We start from the raw sequence: 20,653 nt of genomic DNA on the forward strand, positions 1-20,653 counted from the left end.
AAAAATAAATCACGATAATTAAACAATGTACGTGATACCTTGACATAATTCCACAGTGTATTTTTCAAAGTTTTCGGAACATCACGCCAAGAAACATAGGTAAATGACACGTATCGCTTTGCGAGTGTCCCCAAGAAGTTACTAAGTTCAGAAATTACTTTGTCCTCATCTGAAACGGGATGGAACCTTTCATTCATCTGAAGGACAACTCGATGGTCCATATTTCTGGTATGAACCCTATCCATCCTCGTCGGTCCTCTCAGCCTTATAGGAACTTCAACTACATATGAGCAAAAATTACTTGCAGGAAAATCAAACAAAGTAGGAATATTATAATAAATTTGATTATATTTATGGGTGTTTTTCTAATATATCGTATTTCAAAGATTGATCTATAAAGATGTCTTATTTTTAGTTTTTATTTTTTTAATGGGTGTCTTTATAATAAGCAGCCCTTATTTTTAAAATGATAAATATAGATAACGCATACCTTGGATTCTGGACACTCTAAGGGACCTACTGTCATAAAGAATACATTAATTCTCATGGGGGTTGTGTTTTAATAATTATATAAAAACACAAATAATAATTAACAGCATTATAGATTACATATGCTAATTAAATTTATGCAAGAAGTTTTACATCTATCACATAATTAACCATGGTTAACTTCACAATTTCATTAACTTAAATGACATAAATAACCTTATGCCAATTAACCTCAATTATAAGTAATTTACTAAACTGATGCAAATTAATCAATTATGGAAAATATATAAATGTGGGTAGCCTCAAAGTGAGTATTCTTTAAGGGGCCTTAAAGGAATAATTCCTTTATAAATAATCAGTTTATGTAATCATAAATAAAGGAAAGAAGATACCTGCTTCCTCCTCTTCTTCAATGTCCGGAAAAACATTTTCTTCAACAACATTTTCTATAGCAGTCTTTGTAGTTGCAGTTGTACTTGGAGAAATCTTCGATGTCGCTGCAGCTGCTTCCTTTTGGCGCTTTCGCATAGCCCAAAAAGCCTCCATTGAACCATTTGCTTCAATAGACGGTAGCTGAATCAGAGGTTCTACAGGTTCCATATGTGATAATGACTGATTTTCCTTCTCAGTAGCATCCTCGGTTCCTTGCTTCTGTGATATAACAGTATTGGCTCGTGACCGTGTTGTTGGTCCACGTCCAATAAGCACCTTGCTTTTCTCAGTTTTCCCTCTCTGAAATATAAATCATGTAAAACTCAATGTTTGTGTATATATGAATTACAAACTATCAACCCCGATGAAACATTTGGGGAAGAATTTAGAAAATGTGAAAATGATAGCTTTATGACATTTATGACATACCTTTTCAGTTCCTGATCCACCATCCTTACTAGTAGCCTTCCTTTGAGTTCCCGATCCACCATCCTCAAGATCCACAGCTGGATCATATTCCTCATCGCTCCCCTCTTGCACATGCTTCTTTTTTTTGGATTTATCTTTTAAGATTGAGTTTCTCACTTCAGAAGAGAGTGTAGGAAGATTGAGGGCAAAAAATACTTCATTGTTCCTCTTTACTGTGACAGCTCTTAGTTTTTCATACTCCGTTAGAGGAGGTGGAGGGGGTAGTTTCTGCAATTTCACATAAATTCATGTTAATATAGGTATGACGGAATTACTGGATTAATAAAGGGGTTACATACATGTACTTACATGTACTTAAATAACAATAATCTAACAAGAAAATTATAGGTATTACTGAATTATATGCTAACCTCCAGTTCATTTTCTCCCATACGCTCATCTTCATGAGTATCATGTAAACTCAACTTCCTCCTAACACTTGGAGGAGTTTCACAATCATCACCATCAGTGATTTCCTGCACTCTAGAAAGCCGTGGTGACTTCCGAGTACCCTCTAGGGGAAAGTTCTTTGAGTTCCTCTTCCCAGCCTTATCAACTTGGTTTGCCTTCTTGTTCATCTTCTATTGCTGTAGTTGATGAGTGGTTACAAACTGCCGCTTGACTTGCTTTTTAGCTATAAAGACATAAAAACAATAATTACGAGTTTGAATAAAATCTAAATATAGTAACACCTATATATTTCTGATGCCCCTACAATTAAGGTATATTTCTGAAATGAAATTAATATATTACCTGCTAAGATATCCTTTCTTGGCCGTATTATTACAAATGGCTGCATCTGATCCATTGGTTCGATAGTGCTATCAACGACATTGTCAAGATAAAAATCAACATTTTCACCTTCTGCAGCTCCTGCAGTTAATGAACACAAGTCCACATCATTGGCCACCAACTGCCACCCCCCCTGCTTATCACCTTTTCTCATATAAATCCCTCCAATTTCTGAATATTCAAGGTCATCCTTGACATAATCCATCAATACAGGGTACGAAAACCTATCTACTTCGACATTCCTTATAATCAGTTCTTTACCACCGACATACCGTGTAGGCTGAAGCTCACCCTGGTGGTACAACCTGAGATTTATGTATGCCATCCTACAAAAAATTGAGAAAGTATAATTAGATGAAATCATTAAAATAATCTGAGACATGGCACTTAAATAAAAAACACTTAAAAATAAACACTTAAAAGAAACATTAAAAGAGCAGTATGCAAGTCAATAAATTTAATAATGCTCTAAATTAAGAAGCGATCGCATAAAGAGCAGGGCAGATTTAAAACTAACAGAACATTATATTAAGAACAAGTTAATTAATTAAAAGAAAATACATTAAAACATGATAAATTAGGCAATTAAGAAGTCACTTCATTAACAGTTGATACATCAGAAACTAGGCCCTTGATAGTTACATATTTCGAATTACAAATTTAAGTAGTTTCTTCGTTTGTTCTAGCCTTGATGGGGACTTGTCGTGTTGGGACATCATCTCTGCACCAGTTAATATCCGTGTCTGTTTCTAGAGGAACACTAGTGTGTAAATCATGTAAAACTGGATCCTCGGCTTCTTCATTTACATTTTCAGCTTCGACATCGCACCAATCCCTTGGCAATTTCTTTATAACATTATACATCATCTTTTCAGTAGGATCTTCTACGTAGAAGACTTGCTGCACCTGTGAAGCTAGCACATATGGATCAGACTTCTGACATAACCTGTTAAAATTAACTCGAGTGAACCCATATAGATCTTTCTCTTCCTTATACCAACAACACTTGAACACCACTACAGAAAATTCTCCCCAATAATCAACTTCAAAAATCTCTTCAATTGCTCCGTAGTAATTGACATCGCCGACCAGTGGATTTTGATCTTTTGAACTAGCAAAGCTAGTAGTCAAAGCAGTTAGAAATACCCCACTATTTTGGGTTGTACATTTAGCATCTCGGTACTTTGTATGGAATCGATATCCGTTAAGTACATAACCACTATACTTCTTCGCTGATTGATTAGGGCCCATTGCAAGCACTTCCAATTCCTTTGAAATGTTATCTTTTTTTCCGACCTCCCCCTTCATCCATTTCCAAAAATCTTCAGAATGTTCTCTCTCACGATTGTATCTTTTTGACTTGGCTTGTCCTTCTATTAAGATTCGATGCTCCCTACAACAATTACCTAGTTAAAAATCAAGATAAAACAGGTTCTAATTCTATAACAGTTAAACACAATTAGTAGCTAGAATCTTACTCGATTAAACTATCAATTTCTTTATTCCCGCAGTTGAATAGAATATAACGATGAATAGCCATCCATTCAACTTCAACTAAATTCACAGCCTTTCCATCTTTATTTCTGCGTGAACCAATAGGAAATTCTACTTTTTCTGGAAAACTTTCAAATTTTGCAGCCTTGGTAATTTTTGATCCTCCATGGCCACCCAAGAATCTTGAAAAAAATATCAAGCATTCTTCGGCCAGGTAACCCTCGGCGATACATCCCTCTGGTTTAGATCTATGCCGCACATAAGATTTCAATTTATTTAAATAGCGCTCAATTGGCCACATGCTTCGAACATGGGCCGGTCCACCAAATTCAATTTCTTGGCACAAGTGAATCAAAAGGTGGACCATCACATCAAAAAAAGCCTGAATGAATATAGTCTCAAATTGACAAATAATTTCAATTATTTCTGTTTGCAGCCTCTTAAGATCACTTAAGTCGATGACTTTACTCCAAATACCTCTTAAGAAGGCCCCTAATCTGATAGAAGGGACTGCAACCTCCGGTTTCAAAGATTTCTTCACTATAAATTGTAATAAGTAGTGCATGAAAAAGTGAGCATCATGAGTCTTATAGCCAGATACCTTTCTCTCCTTCATGTGCACACACCGACTGATATTAGAGGCACTTCCATATGGCAATTTAGCATTTTTAAGGATAGAGCAGAATAAATCTTTTTCTTCATTTGTCATGTCGAATATCGCAGCCCTTATTTTAAGGTGTTTCCCGTCACTTGATAGAACAGGATGGAGGATCTTTCTGATGCCAAGTTCTTGCAAATCTAGGCGAGCTGCTATATGGTCTTTTGTTTTTCCAGCAATATTGAGCAATGTGCCAAGTACTTTATCACACACATTCTTCTCGATATGCATAACATCAAGGTTATGTCGAGAAACATTGTGTTTCCAGTAAGGCAGATCAAAGAATATTGATTTTTTCTTGAAAGGCGAATTCGACTTAATCTTATTTTTTTGGCGCTTTCTTTTCTTCTCTGGTTTCTTCCCCCCAAAATGATTTACAAATCCTGCCAATAATTCTTCAATGTCTGTTCCAGTTAGAACCTCTGGAAAACCTCTCAATTCAATTTGACCATTAAATTTTCTTTTATCAAGCCTCCATGGGTGTTTGGGATGGAGAAATCTCCTATGGTCCATGTAACACATTTTCTGACTATGTTTTAGGTACATATAGGATGTTTCATAATTGCAAACTGGACAAGCTAGTCTTCCTTTTGTGCTCCATCCAGATAGCATTGCTAGCCCGGGAAAATCACTGATTGTCCAAAGTAAAGAAGCGCTCAAGTTGAAAGTATGGTCAGTAAGGGCATCATAAGTCTCAATGCCTACTTCCCATAGCTCATTCAGTTCAGCAATTAAAGGTTGCATGAAGACATCTATATTATTCTTCGGAGACTCGGGACCAGATATGAGTGTCGAAAGAATTAGATTCTCTTGCTTCATACACAGCCAGGGGGGAAGGTTGTAGTTAACCAAAATAATTGGCCAAGTACTATGACTTATGTTCATAGTACGAAAAGGATTGAAACCATCAGCGGCTAGGCCCAATCTGATGTTTCTGTTCTCGGATGAAAATTGAGGATAACGAGCATCCAATGCCTTCCAAGCCTCTGCATCAGCGGGATGTCGAAGTTTGTCATCCTTTTTTTGACCTTTTGCATGCCATAACATCAGTTCTGATAACTCTTTGCTCATAAACATGCATTGCAACCTTTTTTTGAGTGGAAAGTAGCGCATCACGTTTGCCGGGACCTTGTGAATTAACTTCTTCTCATTATTGTCCACGGCGCCTTTTTTTCCACTACGACCCACCTTGAAGCACCGCAAGTTTTACAATTTTCTTCTTTTTTATTTTCAGCCCAAAACAACATACAATTATTGGGGCAGGCGTGTATCCTTTGATAATCGAGCCCTAAATCTTTAATAACATTCTTTGCCGCATTAAAAGACAAAGGAATGTGTGCTTCTGGAAAAGCATCTTTTATCAGCTCTAATAAATCCCCGAAACCCGACTCCGAAATCCCATGAATGCACTTTAAAGAGTACAGCCTAATGATAAAACTTAAGCGGGAAAATTTTTTGCAGCCCGGATATAAGGGCTTCTTTCCTTCTTCAAGATGGCCATAAATTTTTTTGGCATCATCATTCGGTCCAGTAGTATCATTAGTACGATGGAACATCTCGTCCAAATTATCTCTGAAGGTAAAGGAATCTTCAAAACCCATATTTTCTGCCCGTTCAATATCTATCCTATGATCTTTGCTCGAAACCTCACAAATCCAATTCGCATACAATGGACAAGGGCCATGACAAATAAGATGATCATAAATAAGATCTTGAGTATGCCACTTGCCATTTCTACAATTCTTGCAAGGGCACAACATTTCATCGCCTACGGAAAATTTGGGAAATGCATTTTCTAAAAAATCCTTTATCCCCTTAATGTAAGGTGTACTGTATTTTGGAAGGGTTATCCATTGACTTAGATCATCGTCCATCACTACAGAAAATAGGACAATAATGTTATATTCCTAAAAGAAAACAACGTAGTCTTGAAACCATACACCCATATTGGTTATACGTTCTAACAACACAACGCAACCGTGAAGCCCTAAGCAGACCGAGGTAATATTTTATGTTCTCCTTTTCATTGGTTGTACATACTAATAACGACACACCCGTGAAACCCTAAACCCATATTAGATATGCGTACTAATAACAACGCAGAAGTGAAATCCTAAACCAATATTATAGATTATATGTATTAATAACAACACAGCATAACAACGCAGCCCTCAAATCGTAAATCCATATTAGATTATACGTATCGAATCCATGTTATATGACCATGAATATACATGTGCATACACCCATTTCCATATTATCCCACTCCTCCTACCTACCGAACTGTGACAGTTGATGTTAACAAAAATTTAAATACTCGTAAAGGGTTGAAACTCTCAGGAATAAAGGTCAAATTAACATAAATGTAAATACTCATAAACAATTGCATTATAGAGACAACAGATATCTACTTACACAATCAATTATATCCACTTGACTATGATGATTTACATGTAAGTTATAACTAAAGCCTAACATGAAAATCAACCGGATAAAAAGCAAATATCGAGAAACAAATTTAATACAAAAATCACACTTACAGATCTACAAAAATAAAAAACCCCAATTCCAATTAAAATTACACAAAAACAAGCATATAACATACATATACATGTATAAAATACACAAAAACACGCATGTAACAAATTAGAGAAGAAACTAACAGAAATAGAGGGGGCGAGAGAGAGAGAGAGATAGATAGAGAGAGAGAGATACACAAAATCAAAGAGAGCGAGAGCGAGAGAGAGAGAGAGAGAGAGAGAGAGAGAGAGAGAGAGAGAGAGAGAGAGATGTAGTACCTTAATGTTGAACCGCAAGCTGATTTGAAACCCCAATTAGAAACCCTAGCTCCAATCTGTGACCCGCTTCTCCAAAATGTGACCAGCTTCGCCAAAATGTTACCCTCAATTAGAAACCCTAGCTCCACAGAGGAATGAAAGAGAATAGCTACTGGGAGAGAGAGAATGAGAGAGAGTGAGAGAATGAGGGAGAATGAAATTAGAGGGAAAAGTTAATTTGTCTGAAATTTTAGCGCTTCTCCAAAAAATTTGAGCCCGCCTGAAAAAGCCCAGCTAATTTCATCTCTTTTTTTAAAAAAATTAAGTTTTAATTGTCTTTAAATTTTTTATTGATAAAAATTTATCAATTATTAATTAATACAGTTTATAAATTTTTTTAAAAAAATATTTTATCAATCTTAACTAATATTAATATTTTTGCTTAATTATATTATAAAAATTGATTAATTTTCATGTCAAATAATTATATATATTTAATTGTTTGTAAAATATACTACTTTTTTATCCAATAATACCCTATTGTAACATAAATTGCCACATGTTACTCGTATGCAACACTTTGAAGCTATAGTAACATGTTTTAAAGGCTATAGTAACATCAAAAATACTACGTTGCGGTAGGCTAAGATGAGCATACCTAAGGTAACATAATTTTGTAACATGCATGATTAAACCATTGCGATAGGCCATCTATGGTGTAGTGTATGTTGATACTGATAGAAAGAAAGCTAAGAGATTCCAGCAAGGCTTGAAGCCATGGATCAGGGGGAAAGTAGCTATTTTTGAATTGGATACCTACGCCGGGGTTGTACAGAAAGCTATGATCGCAGAGACAGAGAGTGAGATGTTCCAGAAAGATAAGGAAAGCAAGAAAAGGAAAGTTGAGGGAAGTGAGGGTCAGTCACAAACAGGGAAGTTTCCAAATTTTAAGAAGGGCAAGTTTCAGCCAGGGAGAAATTTTAATTTCAGGAGATAAAATACAGGAGACGGAGGGCAGGGCAATCGTCCAGCTAATGTGAATCCGCCGAATCAGTTGAGATTAACTTTTCCAGATTGTCAAGTATGTGGAAAGAAGCATGGAGGAGTTTGTAACAAGTTGAATGTGGTATGTTTTAAATGCAACCAGAAAGGGCACTACTCGAGGGAGTGCCGAAATCAGCCAGCAAGAGAGCCAGCAAATAAAGATCAACCTATCCAGAATCCAGCAGTGAAAGTTCCAGTCATTGGATTTACATGCTTTAAATGTGGGAAGCCAGGACATATGGCCAGGGATTGCAAGACACCAGCCCCAGTTAGTAATGCATTGAGAATTATGGGATCTACCCCAGCAGTAAATGAGACTCCAAGGGCTAGAGTTTTCGACATGTCAGTGAAAGATGCTATCCAGGATACGGATGTCGTGGCATGTACGCTTAATGTGAATTCTTTATGTGACAAAGTGTTAATAGATTCGGGAGCAACTCGATCGTTTGTTTCACAAGATTTTGTTAGTAAGTTAAATTGTCCAGTTGGGTATTTAAATGAAATAATGACTGTGGAATTAGCAAATCAAGAACGTGTAACTGTTAACCAAGTTTGTGGGAATTGTGAGATTGAGATTTCTGGTAGTAAGTTTTGTGTAGATTTGATACCGTTTAAGTTAGGAGAATTTGACGTTATATTAGGAATGGATTGGTTATTTAAGCATGATGCTCAGATAGATTGTCGAAATAAGAAAGTAATGGTGAAAACGCCAGACGAAAGAATAGTAACGTTCAAGGGACAGAAGCAGGTAAAGAAGTTCTTAACGATGATTAAAGCCAAGAAGTTACTACGGCAAGGATGCGAGCATTTCGTAGCATACGTGATTGACAAAAGTCAGGAGCCAGCAAAACTTGAAGATATCCCAGTAGTGAATGAATTTCCAGATGTATTTCCCGACGAATTGCCAGGACTTCCTCCAGATAGAGAAATTGAATTTGCGATCGACTTAGCACCTAGAACAGAACCAGTATCCAAAGCCCCGTACAGAATGGCGCCTGTTGAGATGAAAGAGCTAGCAAAGCAATTGCAGGAATTGTTAGAAAAAGGAGTAATCAAACCCAGCGTATCCCCGTGGGGAGCCCCGATATTATTTGTCAAGAAGAAAGATGGAAGCATGAGACTGTGCATCGACTATAGGGAGCTCAACAAACTGACAATCAAGAACAAGTATCCGTTACCCAGAATTGATGATTTGTTTGACCAATTGAAGGGAGCCAAATATTTCTCCAAAATCGATTTAAGATCCGAATATCATCAACTGAAGATCAAACTAGAAGATATACCAAAGATAGCTTTCAGAACAAGGTATGGACATTACGAGTTTTTAGTGATGTCTTTTGGATTGACCAACGCCCCAGCAGCGTTTATGGACCTGATGAACAAAATTTTCAAGGAATATTTGGACAAGTTCGTTATAGTATTTATAGACGATATTTTGATCTATTCAAAGACGGAGGATGATCATGCGGAACATTTAAGGACAACTTTTGACATTTTAAGGAAAAAGAACTTACATGCTAAATTGTCGAAGTGTGAGTTTTGGCTACGAGAAGTTCAGTTCTTAGGACACATAGTCAGTAACGAAGGGATCAAAGTGGACCCAGCAAAGATCGAGGCAATTACGAATTGGGAAAGACCGAGAACACCCACTGAGGTAAGAAGTTTCTTGGGATTGACAGGATATTATCGACGATTCGTTCAGAATTTCTCAAGCATTGCCACACCATTAACAAAGATTACACGAAAGAATGAAAAGTTTATATGGAATGACAAGTGCGAAGAAAGTTTTCAGGAATTGAAGCGGAGATTAATCACAACACCTGTTTTGTCACTTCCAGACAATCAAGGGAATTTCGTAATTTATAGCGATGCTTCCTACAAAGGATTAGGATGTGTTCTTATGCAGCACGACAAGGTGATTGCGTATGCGTTAAGGCAATTGAAACCACACGAACAAAAGTATCCTACTCATGACTTGGAGCTAGCAGCTATAGTTTTTGCTTTGAAGATTTGGAGACATTATTTATATGGAGAAAAGTGTGAGATTTTCACGGATCACAAAACTTTGAAATATATATTTACCCAGAAGGAACTTAATATGAGGCAAAGGAGATGGTTAGAATTGATCAAGGATTATGATTGCTCGATTAATTATCATCCCGGTAAGGCGAATGTGGTGGCAGACGCATTAAGTCGGAAGGAAAAGTTAAATGAATTATCAGTACCTGAAGATATATATAAGGAATTTCAGAAATTGGAATTGGAAATTAGAGTTTGCGAGCCTGAGAAAGCGAAAGTGTACAGTATGACTTTCCAGCCGGAGTTGTTGGAGAAAATAAAGAAATGTCAGAAAGATGTAATGGATCAAGATATAAATGGTTTGATAGGTGAAGAATTATGCACGCAGAAGGATGATCAAGGCATTTTGAGATTTTCATCTAGAATCTGGATTCCACCAGTGACGGAGTTAAAGAATGAAATTTTACAAGAAGCACATAGTTCAAGATATTCCATCCATCCAGGGAGTACCAAAATGTACAGAGATTTAAAGAAGAATTATTGGTGGCCAGATATGAAGAGGGAAATTGCGGAATGGGTTAGCAAATGTTATACCTGTCAGAGAGTTAAAGCAGAGCATCAAAGACCAAACGGATTGCTACAGCCATTGGAGATTCCAGAGTGGAAGTGGGAACATATTACCATGGATTTCATAGTTGGATTACCAAGGACAAGAGTTAATCATGATGCCATTTGGGTTATAGTGGATAGACTTACCAAGTCAGCTCATTTTCTGCCTATAAATGAAAGATTTTCGCTCGACAAGTTGGTCCATATGTACCTAAAAGAAATTGTAGTTCGTCATGGAGTTCCAGTGTCTATCGTATCTGATCGAGATCCAAGGTTTAATTCAAGATTCTGGAAGAGTTTTCAAGAATGTTTGGGAACAAGACGGAATATGAGTACAGCTTATCACCCCAAACGGATGGCCAAAGTGAAAGAACGATCCAGACAATCGAGGATATGTTACGTGTTTGTGCTATTGATTTCAAAGGAAGTTGGGACGAACATTTACCCCTGGTAGAGTTTGCTTACAATAACAGTTATCATGCCAGCATTGGAATGCCATCCTATGAAGCCCTTTATGGACGCAAATGTAGATCTCCAATATATTGGGACGAAGTAGGAGAACGCAAAATACTCGGACCTGAAATGGTGCAAGAGACAAAGGAAGTTGTTGAAATTATCCAGAAAAGATTAATAGCCGTACAAGATCGTCAAAGGAAATATGCAGACCAGTCAAGAAAAGATATGGAATTTGAAGAAGGAAGCTTAGTATTATTGAAAGTATCACCGTGGAAAGGACTAACGAGGTTTGGGAAGAAAGGGAAGCTAAACCCAAGATATGTCGGACCTTTTGAGATCCTAAAGCGCGTTGGCAAAGTAGCTTACGAATTGGCGTTACCTCCGTACATGGAGCATATTCGCAATGTTTTTCATGTATCGATGCTCAAGAAATATAATCCAGACTCCAGGCATGTAATAGAATATGAGCCAATAGAGCTTCAGGCAGATTTATCATATGTAGAGAGTCCGATAGAGATTCTAGAGGCAAGAGAGAAAGTATTGAGAAATAAAGTGGTAAAGTTAGTAAAAGTATTGTGGAGAAACCCAAAGGTTGAAGAGTCAACCTGGGAGTTAGAAAGTGATATGAGAGAAAAGTACCCTCATTTATTTTCTTAGGAGATTCTGAGGACAGAATCCTTTTAAGGGGGGAAGGATGTAATATCCGGGATATATCGTGTAATTATTTTTGCTATTATACAATTATTATGTGTGTTCAGTATATATTCTGTGAGTTAATTGTTAAGTGTTACCTGTACTTGGATATTCAAAAATAATATTAATTGAGTATTTTAATTTTTATATGTCCAAAATAAAATATAGATAATTGTCATATCTTCCTAATTATTTTTATGTTGGTTTATGGATTTATAAGAATCATATGAAATTTATAAAATCTTTTTCCGGGTAATTAAAATCTATTTTATAAAAACGGGAACCAACCGACGTCAACCGTTGTTACATTTTTGGAACCCGAAATTTTCGATAAACGGGAGCTTTTTATTAAACTATCCCAATTATCACTTCGTAATACGTGTAACCAGGCGCTGAGACCAAGACCGCAGTACAAATTGTACTAATTTGGATAATTATCCCGAAAACCGATACCGTTTGGATCAGTTTTTACAGATAAACGTACTGTTTTATATCCGGAATGATCCAATGGGATACAAATTTTCCATAATTATAAATAGCCTTTTACCGTATTTTATTTCGTATCAAAAATCATTTGCAGATAGTTAATTATATAATTTTCAGAGAAAAAACCCTAATTACATAAACTGTTCTAAGAATCAAGCAGCAAAACGAAGGCGTTGCCGATCTCTGTTTTTAAAGCTTGAGTAACCAAAATGAAGGATTTGAGGTGTTCTATCAGATTCTGAGCTTTATTTCACTGCAGAAATCAAGGGTATTTTTCTAAAAATTTATTTATTTTCGAATTTATTTTATTAAAAATATGAATTTTTCTTCGGATGATTGTTTGTATGATTTGATGATTGCATGTTGTAGAGCTTGTTTTCCTGATGATTTTCATATATCATACGTCTGATTTGGAGTTCAATAACATGCTCAAAAGTGGGTTTAATTTTCGAATTTCAAAATTAGGGTTTATAACCCGTATGAATGTTTTTAATTGAAATTTGGGGGTTTTTGATTCAGGGGTTATTAGCTGTTGATTTATAGTGGGTTGTGTTCCTTATAAAATTTGCAATCGATTGATATATAGCTCGTTAACAGAGGATGCTTGAATCGAAGGGAGTTGTGTTTTAAAGATTTGCGATGTTCCCCGGAAACCGGCGATGTTCTTGGCCAATTTTCGGCCAGAACAGGGATGATTAGAATGTTTTGAATGCATGAACAAGTTCCTGGTGTTGTGTAGTGTTGATCTGGAGGTGTTGGTGGGGTGAGGACGCCGGGATCGTCTTCTCCGGCCACCCCCGATTTTCCGGCGACTGAAACTGCAAAATTGCAGTTTAGTCCCTGTATTTTTGAAGATGGTGAAGTTTAGTCCCTGTAGTTTGCAAAGTTTTCAAAAATAGGATTCCTGTTTATAAAATGTTTAAAAATCATTTTCCTATTTATTTTTATTATAAAAATTCATTTTTAATTTCTGAAAATTCTGAAAATTATTATTTTAATTCCGAAAATTATTTTTAATTCACAAATAAATCTGAATTAATTAGTTAATTAATTTCAGTTAATTTATAATTGATTAATTGGTCAATTAATTCGAAAATTAATTGATTAGTTGATTTAATTAATTATTAATTGATTTTAATTAGTTATTTAATTAGATTTAATTATTTAAAAATGATTTAAAAATTCTGAAAAATAGTTTCGAGCTTTAAAATATTATTCTAAATTATTTCCAAGGCTCGATAATTATTCTAAAATTATTTCGGAGCCAGAATGAGCCAACCGAACCCTGTTTATTAACCCGAAATTGATCCAACAACCCGTTTTAGTTCCGAAAAAAATGTTTTAAAAATCATTTTAAATACCCGAAAGCATATTTATGACCCGAGACTTCTTTATAGATGATATGTCATTGATTACGTGATGTATTATGTGTTATACGTGACCTGTTGTTTGACTATTGGTCTATATATTCGGTGTTTACTTGGTTATTGCATAGATTTCAATCCGTTAATCGGATTTGGGTAAAACGAAGGGTAGATAGAAGTATGTGTTGAATAGAATCCTGTGAGTTGATGATTGATAGATGATTATGATATGTGAGCAGAAGAGGCAAGGCGTAGGAAAAAGAAACAGGTAGTTGAGGAGTAAGACGATTGAGATTAAAAGCAAGTGCAGGATAGTAAGCTAATATCAGGCAAGTGTTCTGAACTTTCTCGAGATATTGTAATTCTTGATAGTCTTGTTAACATTGCAAGTGCTTTGAAGTACGGAAACCTAAATCCTGATTTCAGTTATTGTTCTTGAGCTATGAACCATATTCTTTCTAAGCCATTGATTATTGTATATCCAAACACGAACCACAAATCTACGATACTACTCCATAAATACATATAAACTAAATACCAGACACTGAACTGAATTATTATATACTCAATCTATGATATCTTATGCTTTGAAAGACCAAATCCTTGAAACCCTGAAATGTCGTTTCCTTTGTTATCAAATTCTTTCATTATCCAACATTCAAGCTTTGAAAGTACCTTGTTGATCCTTACAAGGATTGAAACCCTTTCATTGTTAAACATTTATTGTTGTTAATTGAAACCCTTCCATTGTTAAACATTTATTGTTGTTAATGATTTCGGTTATTGTTTATTATTGCATATTCTGTTATTATGCTAGAATTCGATTGTTTTTATAAAATTATGGACCAGATTCGTGGTCAGACCATATAATGGTCTAGTTAGGCCAATGCGTGCCTTGGATCCAGTAGTTAGAGCAATGCTGTGTGCCTTGCTCGGGGTTAGTGCGTGACTGATCAGCAGCCTAACCTTGGTTTTAAATTAAAAGTATAATATCCAATTCTAAATCATAATCCATTGCTCACTTGATATCATAACCATATTCACCTGATGATCATTATTCTCAGTTTTGTCATTGTGACTTGCTGAGCTAGTTAGCTCATTTGTGCGATGTTGTTTATATTCTTTCCAGTTAAAAAGGAACCAGTTGGTAAAAAGGATCCCCAGTCCAGCGCGAGAGCTAGGGTTTAGGTTGAGAAAGCTGAGCTAGTAGGCTTCTTTTGGAATAATTTAAGTTTGTAAAAGTTTGTAATAATGTTTAATACTCAGTTTGAATTTGAAATAGTTGGGATTTGAACGGTTTGTAATATATTAGTGTGTTTGGCTTGTGTGCATACTTTAACCTGTTGCGGTCTGTGGTAGTTGATAAGTAGGGTCATTGCATATATTATTATTATCTTTATTATTGTTATAAGCAGGTTATAATTAAGGTGTGTGTGTGTGGACCCCAAACTTCTGACCCGGGTTTGGAGGGCGCCACAATTTAAGCTGGATTTTGAATTTTTGGGGTGGATTTTATTTTATTTTTGGATTTTTTGCGGGATTTTTGAATTTTCAGCAATTTTTTTTATTGTTTTGGCGGGATTTTAATTTTTTTTTAAAATTTTAATTATTTTGGCGGGATTTTTAAATTTTAGGTGAAAAATTAAATTTGATCGTCTTCGGTCGAATTTCTTCGGGTGAATTTAAGCGGTCGTAAATATCCGGTCGTAATTAGCCGGTCAAATTTAGTTAAATACGACTGAACTCCTAAATTCGACTCCCATTATTACAATCGATTCAAAATCGGTCGAATTTAGTTAAATTCGACCGCGCGCGATCAAATTAAGTTAAATTCGACCAATTTTTTTGGTCGAATTTAGCTTTTTTTCTTGTAGTGATTTTTAACATGCAGCTGGCCGTAAAGGTGTAGATCTCATAATTGATATTTCTAAATTAGTGTCTTAATATGTAAATAATTTTTTATGTTTTTTTACCCGGCTCAAGCGTTTGGTGTTGAAGAAGATTAATGCAGAATTTTAGTTTAGATGTTTAGGTCATTCGCATGTTCAAGTGATTTATGCAAGTTTTCAACATGTTGCAACAGCCAACATGTAGTAGGTTACAAGTATTTCACAGACTAGTTTCTTAGGCAAGCTACAATACCTTGAAGTTTTGTTATATTTCTAATACACTTTGTATTGGGATGTGCTATTCTAATTGGCAAATATGAGAATTTTGGGCTTGGTGGGAGTGTCCAACATTCTTAAAACATTCATCATTATAACATTCAAATATTTTATTGAGGCATTGATGTTAGGTACCAATATAACCTTTTTCATTTCTGTTTTATATTGTTTTGATATAGAAAAACTCTGCCAGATATTTAAATTGACATATATAATATGGATAAGTTTTAGCCTATTCACATCCGAATTCTAAAAGATATATTCCATCATCTCAACCGTGTTAGGAAAATTGGTTAACTAAAATAATAGTATATAATATTGTTCAGTTAGAATTTGTTGAAGGGTGGTGTACTTCAACTGTATTTGTTAGAATAAGGAAGTATATTTACAAAGTAGTATGTGTTGTCTAATGCATTGGAGAAATGAATATTAAAGCATTTTTTTTGCTAATAAATGCCTTAGCAACCCCAACAGTAGGGTTGTCAAAATAATTTCAAAAATCCGATATTCGTTCGAAAAACCCGCACTGGTATCCGAGAAAAAGCGGATATTATGTGTATTTGAAATAAAAGGATATTATCTGTATTCGAATACAGATATTCTAATCCGAAATTAAATACATATATGATATTTCTTAACAAGTGTCTTCATATGTAAATCATTTTTTATGTTTTTTACCGGGCTCAAGGGTTTGGTGTTGAAGAAGATTAATGCATAATTTTAGTTTTGATGTTTAGGTCATTCGCATGTTCAAGTGATTTAATGCAAGTTTTCAACATGTTGCAACAGCCAACATGTAGTTGGTTACAAGTATTTCACAGACCAGTTTACACTTTGTATTGGGATGTGCTATTCTAATTGGAAAATATGAGGATTTTGGGCATGGTTGGAGTGTCCCACAATCTTAAAACATTTATCATTATAACATTCAAATAATTTATTGAGGCATTGATGTTAGGTACCAATATAACCTTTTACATTTCTCTTTTATATTGTTTTGATCTAGAAAAACTCTGCTAGATATTTAAATTGGCATATATAATATGGATAAGTTTTAGCCTATTCGGATCCGAATTCTAAAAGATATATTCCATCGTCCTAACCATGTTAGGAAAATTGGTTAACTAAAATAATAGTATCTAATATTGTTCACTGAGATAGCTAAGTGGTTAAGGGCTTCTATCTTGTCGTCCCAGGTTCTGGATTCGATTCTCGCTCACCTCGAGATTTATTAGAACAGATACAAAATTGTAAGGCATAAAAGCCATATTAGTCAAAAAAAAATATTGTTCAGTTAGAATCTGTTGAAGGGTGGTGTACTTGTTAGAATAAGGAAGTATATTTAGAAAGTAGTGTGTGTTGTCTAATGCATGGGAGAAATGAATTTAAAAGCATTTCTTTGCTAATAAATGCCTTAGCAACCCCAACAGAAGGGCGGTCAAAATAATTCAAAAAATATGATATTCGTTTTGAAAAACCTGCATTGGTATCCGAGAAAAATCGGATATTATCCGTATTTGAAATAAAAGGATATTATCCGTATTCGAATTAGGGATATTCGAATCCGAAATTAAATACATATATGATATTTAAATTATACAAATATATAATTATATATAATTTAAAATTTATTCTAATAGTTTATAGTGTGTGTGTATGCATTAAAAAATATATTTATACAAATATTACATGATTGTACACATACTTTATGCATATACAAATATTTCGTTTGAGTTTAATCGTAAAAAATGTTCTAATATCATTGTCAATATGATAGGGCCATCATAAAAAATTTAAAAAACCGATATTCGTCTGAAATATTATATTCGAATCTGACGATTGCGGATGCGAATACGGGTATAGGCATATACATATCCAAATTATCCGTTTGACAGTCCTACCCAACAGATGTTTTATAAATATGCTTAGGAGGTTATTAGCTAGTATTTTATTAGAGGGCTTTTAGCTATATCAAGTGCTAGCCAAGACTAAGAGCTAGGATGTTATTTGAGGAATTTTAGCTATATTAAGTGCTAGCAAGAATTTTTAAATATGAGTTAATCGATGCATCCTTGAGATGTTCGAAGGTGTATAACACGTTTTTTTAGCATTTTTTCTAAAAAGTAGGTGGCTTTTTTCAAAAATATTTTCACCCTAAATGCCATTCTTTTGAAAAAAATTTTAGTCAATTTAAAAAGTTATTATGTTGGGAAAATGCTTTATGCTCGAGAACTACTTGTCCAAAAAAGTTATAAAAAACATGTACCAATAAATAAATAAATGTGTTTTACATTTTATAAGAAGCAGTTAGAAGTTTTAGTATAAAACCTCATCAAAAATATTACTTATTAATATTAAAATTAAAAAATATGAAAATATTAAAAAATATATTAAATTGACATCTAATTGTTAGAGTAATATTTCTTCTCTTGCAACTTCACAAATACCTATTATCAAAGATGCCTTAAAAATTATCAATAATAATAAACAATGATAAGAAAAATACTTATTATTTTAATTATTATAATGATGATAATAGTATTTTTTTATAAATAAAAACTGATATTTTTATTAAAGAACAATTGTTAAATTTTATATGGAGTTTATATGCATATGATTTACACACTACGTTGCATATATATGATTATAATAATAAACTTAGCTCATTTAATTTTAAAAAGCAACAAATTTTCTATCTTCAAAGCTATGATTTAGGTGCATATGTTACTAAGAAAGTGTTCTTATCTGCTTACTTATTATCCATACATAAGATGAGTTACAAATAAGATAGAAATTATTAAAATCAATTAGAGTCATAATAGACATATAATTGCAAATCACAATATTTCTAGTAATAACAAGTATGTACCCCTTTGTCCTTTCAAATACCTCAAGAGGCAAATGGCCTAAAAATGATCTTGTTTTGGAGATTGTATGAAGTGAGAAAAATATAAATAACATATGACAAATTAGGCCTTTTGATGGTTAGATAAATCAATCGTCTAACTGAATACCTACCTCAAAATGATCTTGTTTGAGAGACTCCATGAAGTGAGTCAAAAAAAACATGAACAATAAATGACAAATCAGGGCTTATGATGGTTAGATAAAACAAACTCCCAACTGAACAACTGAACAGCTATATAGAGCTCGATCCTTGTATAAAGGACTAATAGACATAACGAGCAAATGATTTTACGGTAATGCTGTCCTGATTGGATTACAAAGAAAAAAGGCATGCCTATAATACAAATTTGTATGTATATTATCGATACATTAAAAACATACTTGAGATAATCTTGGACACTCAATATCAAGATAATATTTTAGAGGACCAAGGTATTTAAACTAAAGACAAGCATCTAGGTAGCACTTAAAAGAAATATATACTGTGTAAACATATTTATTTACATTCCTTACTCCCAGCAGCTCTCTCAGTTTCTCAAACCTTGCAATTGACAGTGCCTTTGTAAGAGTGTCTCCTCTTTACTCACCTGTTCCAACGTGCTTTATAATGATCTTCCCAGCTTCAACACACTCTCGGATAAAGTAAAAACGCATATCGATATGTTTACTTCGCCCATGAAATACCGACTTTTTATCCATATCTATAGCTGATCGATTGTCAATATACAAAACCACGACAACAGTATTCACATCCATTATCTTACTCAGCAGGTTCTTGAGTCAAATGCCTTGGCATACTGCTGCTATCACTGCCATAAATTCAGCCTCATATAATGACAATGCAACACATCGTTGCTTTTGAGAAACCCAAGTGATCAAGCTTTCACGGAGATAAAAAGCCATGCCACTTGTGCTTTTCCGATTATCCACGTTCTCACCCAAATCACTGTCCTTAAAACCTAAGAGCAGATGATTTCAATAGTTCCTCGAGTAGGACAAACCATACTCCAAAGTGCCTGCAATATATCATAGAATACGCTTCGTAGCTCCAAAGTGCTGCACATTTGGTCTCTCCATAAAATGGTTAACCATTCCTACTATATAAGAGAAATCTGGCCTAGTATGCACAGGATATCTGAGGCCTCCAACCAGACTTTTAAAATCCGTAGAGTCCACTGTTTTGCCTGTATCATCTTTGTGCAGCTGTGTTTTGTGCAGCCAAGTAAACCTGCCTTCTCGAGTAATTTCTTCGCATAGTCAGTTTGTCTCAGCTTAATACAATTCCTCCTTTGTTCCACTTTTATACCCAGATAGTATGAGAGATTACCCAAGTCGCTCATGTCAAACTCTTTTCTCATTTGTTCCTTACAATTCTGCACATTGTTTCTACTCGAGCTTGTATACATAGACTCCAATTATTAAGAATTCATTACCTTCACGCTTGGTATACATAATGTGTTCATAAGGACATTTTTCAAAACCCAAATCTTCAAGGCGTCTTTTTAATATTAAATACCACGCACGTGGAGCTTGTTTGAGCCCATACAGTGCTTTCAATATTTTATACCCTTTCCCCTTTTGATTTTCTTTCTCGTAACCTTCAGGGTGTAGCACATAAACCTCTTATTGGTTCTCCCCATTTAAGAACGCAGATTTCACGTCCATATGATGGACTTCCCACCCATATTTTGCTGACAATGCCAAGATCAAACGCACCATTTCCCTTCTTGTGACGGGAGCAAATACTTCCTCAAAATCGATCCCCTGTTGTTGCACATATCCCTTCTCCACTAAAAGTGC

General features: G+C 34.7%; 1 protein-coding gene across 1 annotated transcript; it reads right to left on the reverse strand.

The window, feature by feature from the left end:
• Window positions 1-2,841: 2,841 nt before the first annotated feature.
• On the reverse strand, window positions 2,842-19,609 carry LOC141718232 (uncharacterized). The gene is made up of 4 exons (XM_074520613.1): window positions 19,441-19,609; window positions 5,638-6,209; window positions 3,660-5,521; window positions 2,842-3,574 (listed from the first exon to the last, which is right to left on the reverse strand). Exons 1-4 carry the CDS (start codon window positions 19,607-19,609, stop codon window positions 2,842-2,844), a joined length of 3,336 nt encoding a protein of 1,111 aa, XP_074376714.1.
• Window positions 19,610-20,653: the final 1,044 nt, after the last annotated feature.

Source organism: Apium graveolens, chromosome 4 (assembly GCF_009905375.1).
Source record: "Apium graveolens cultivar Ventura chromosome 4, ASM990537v1, whole genome shotgun sequence".
Lineage (NCBI taxonomy): Eukaryota > Viridiplantae > Streptophyta > Magnoliopsida > Apiales > Apiaceae > Apium > Apium graveolens.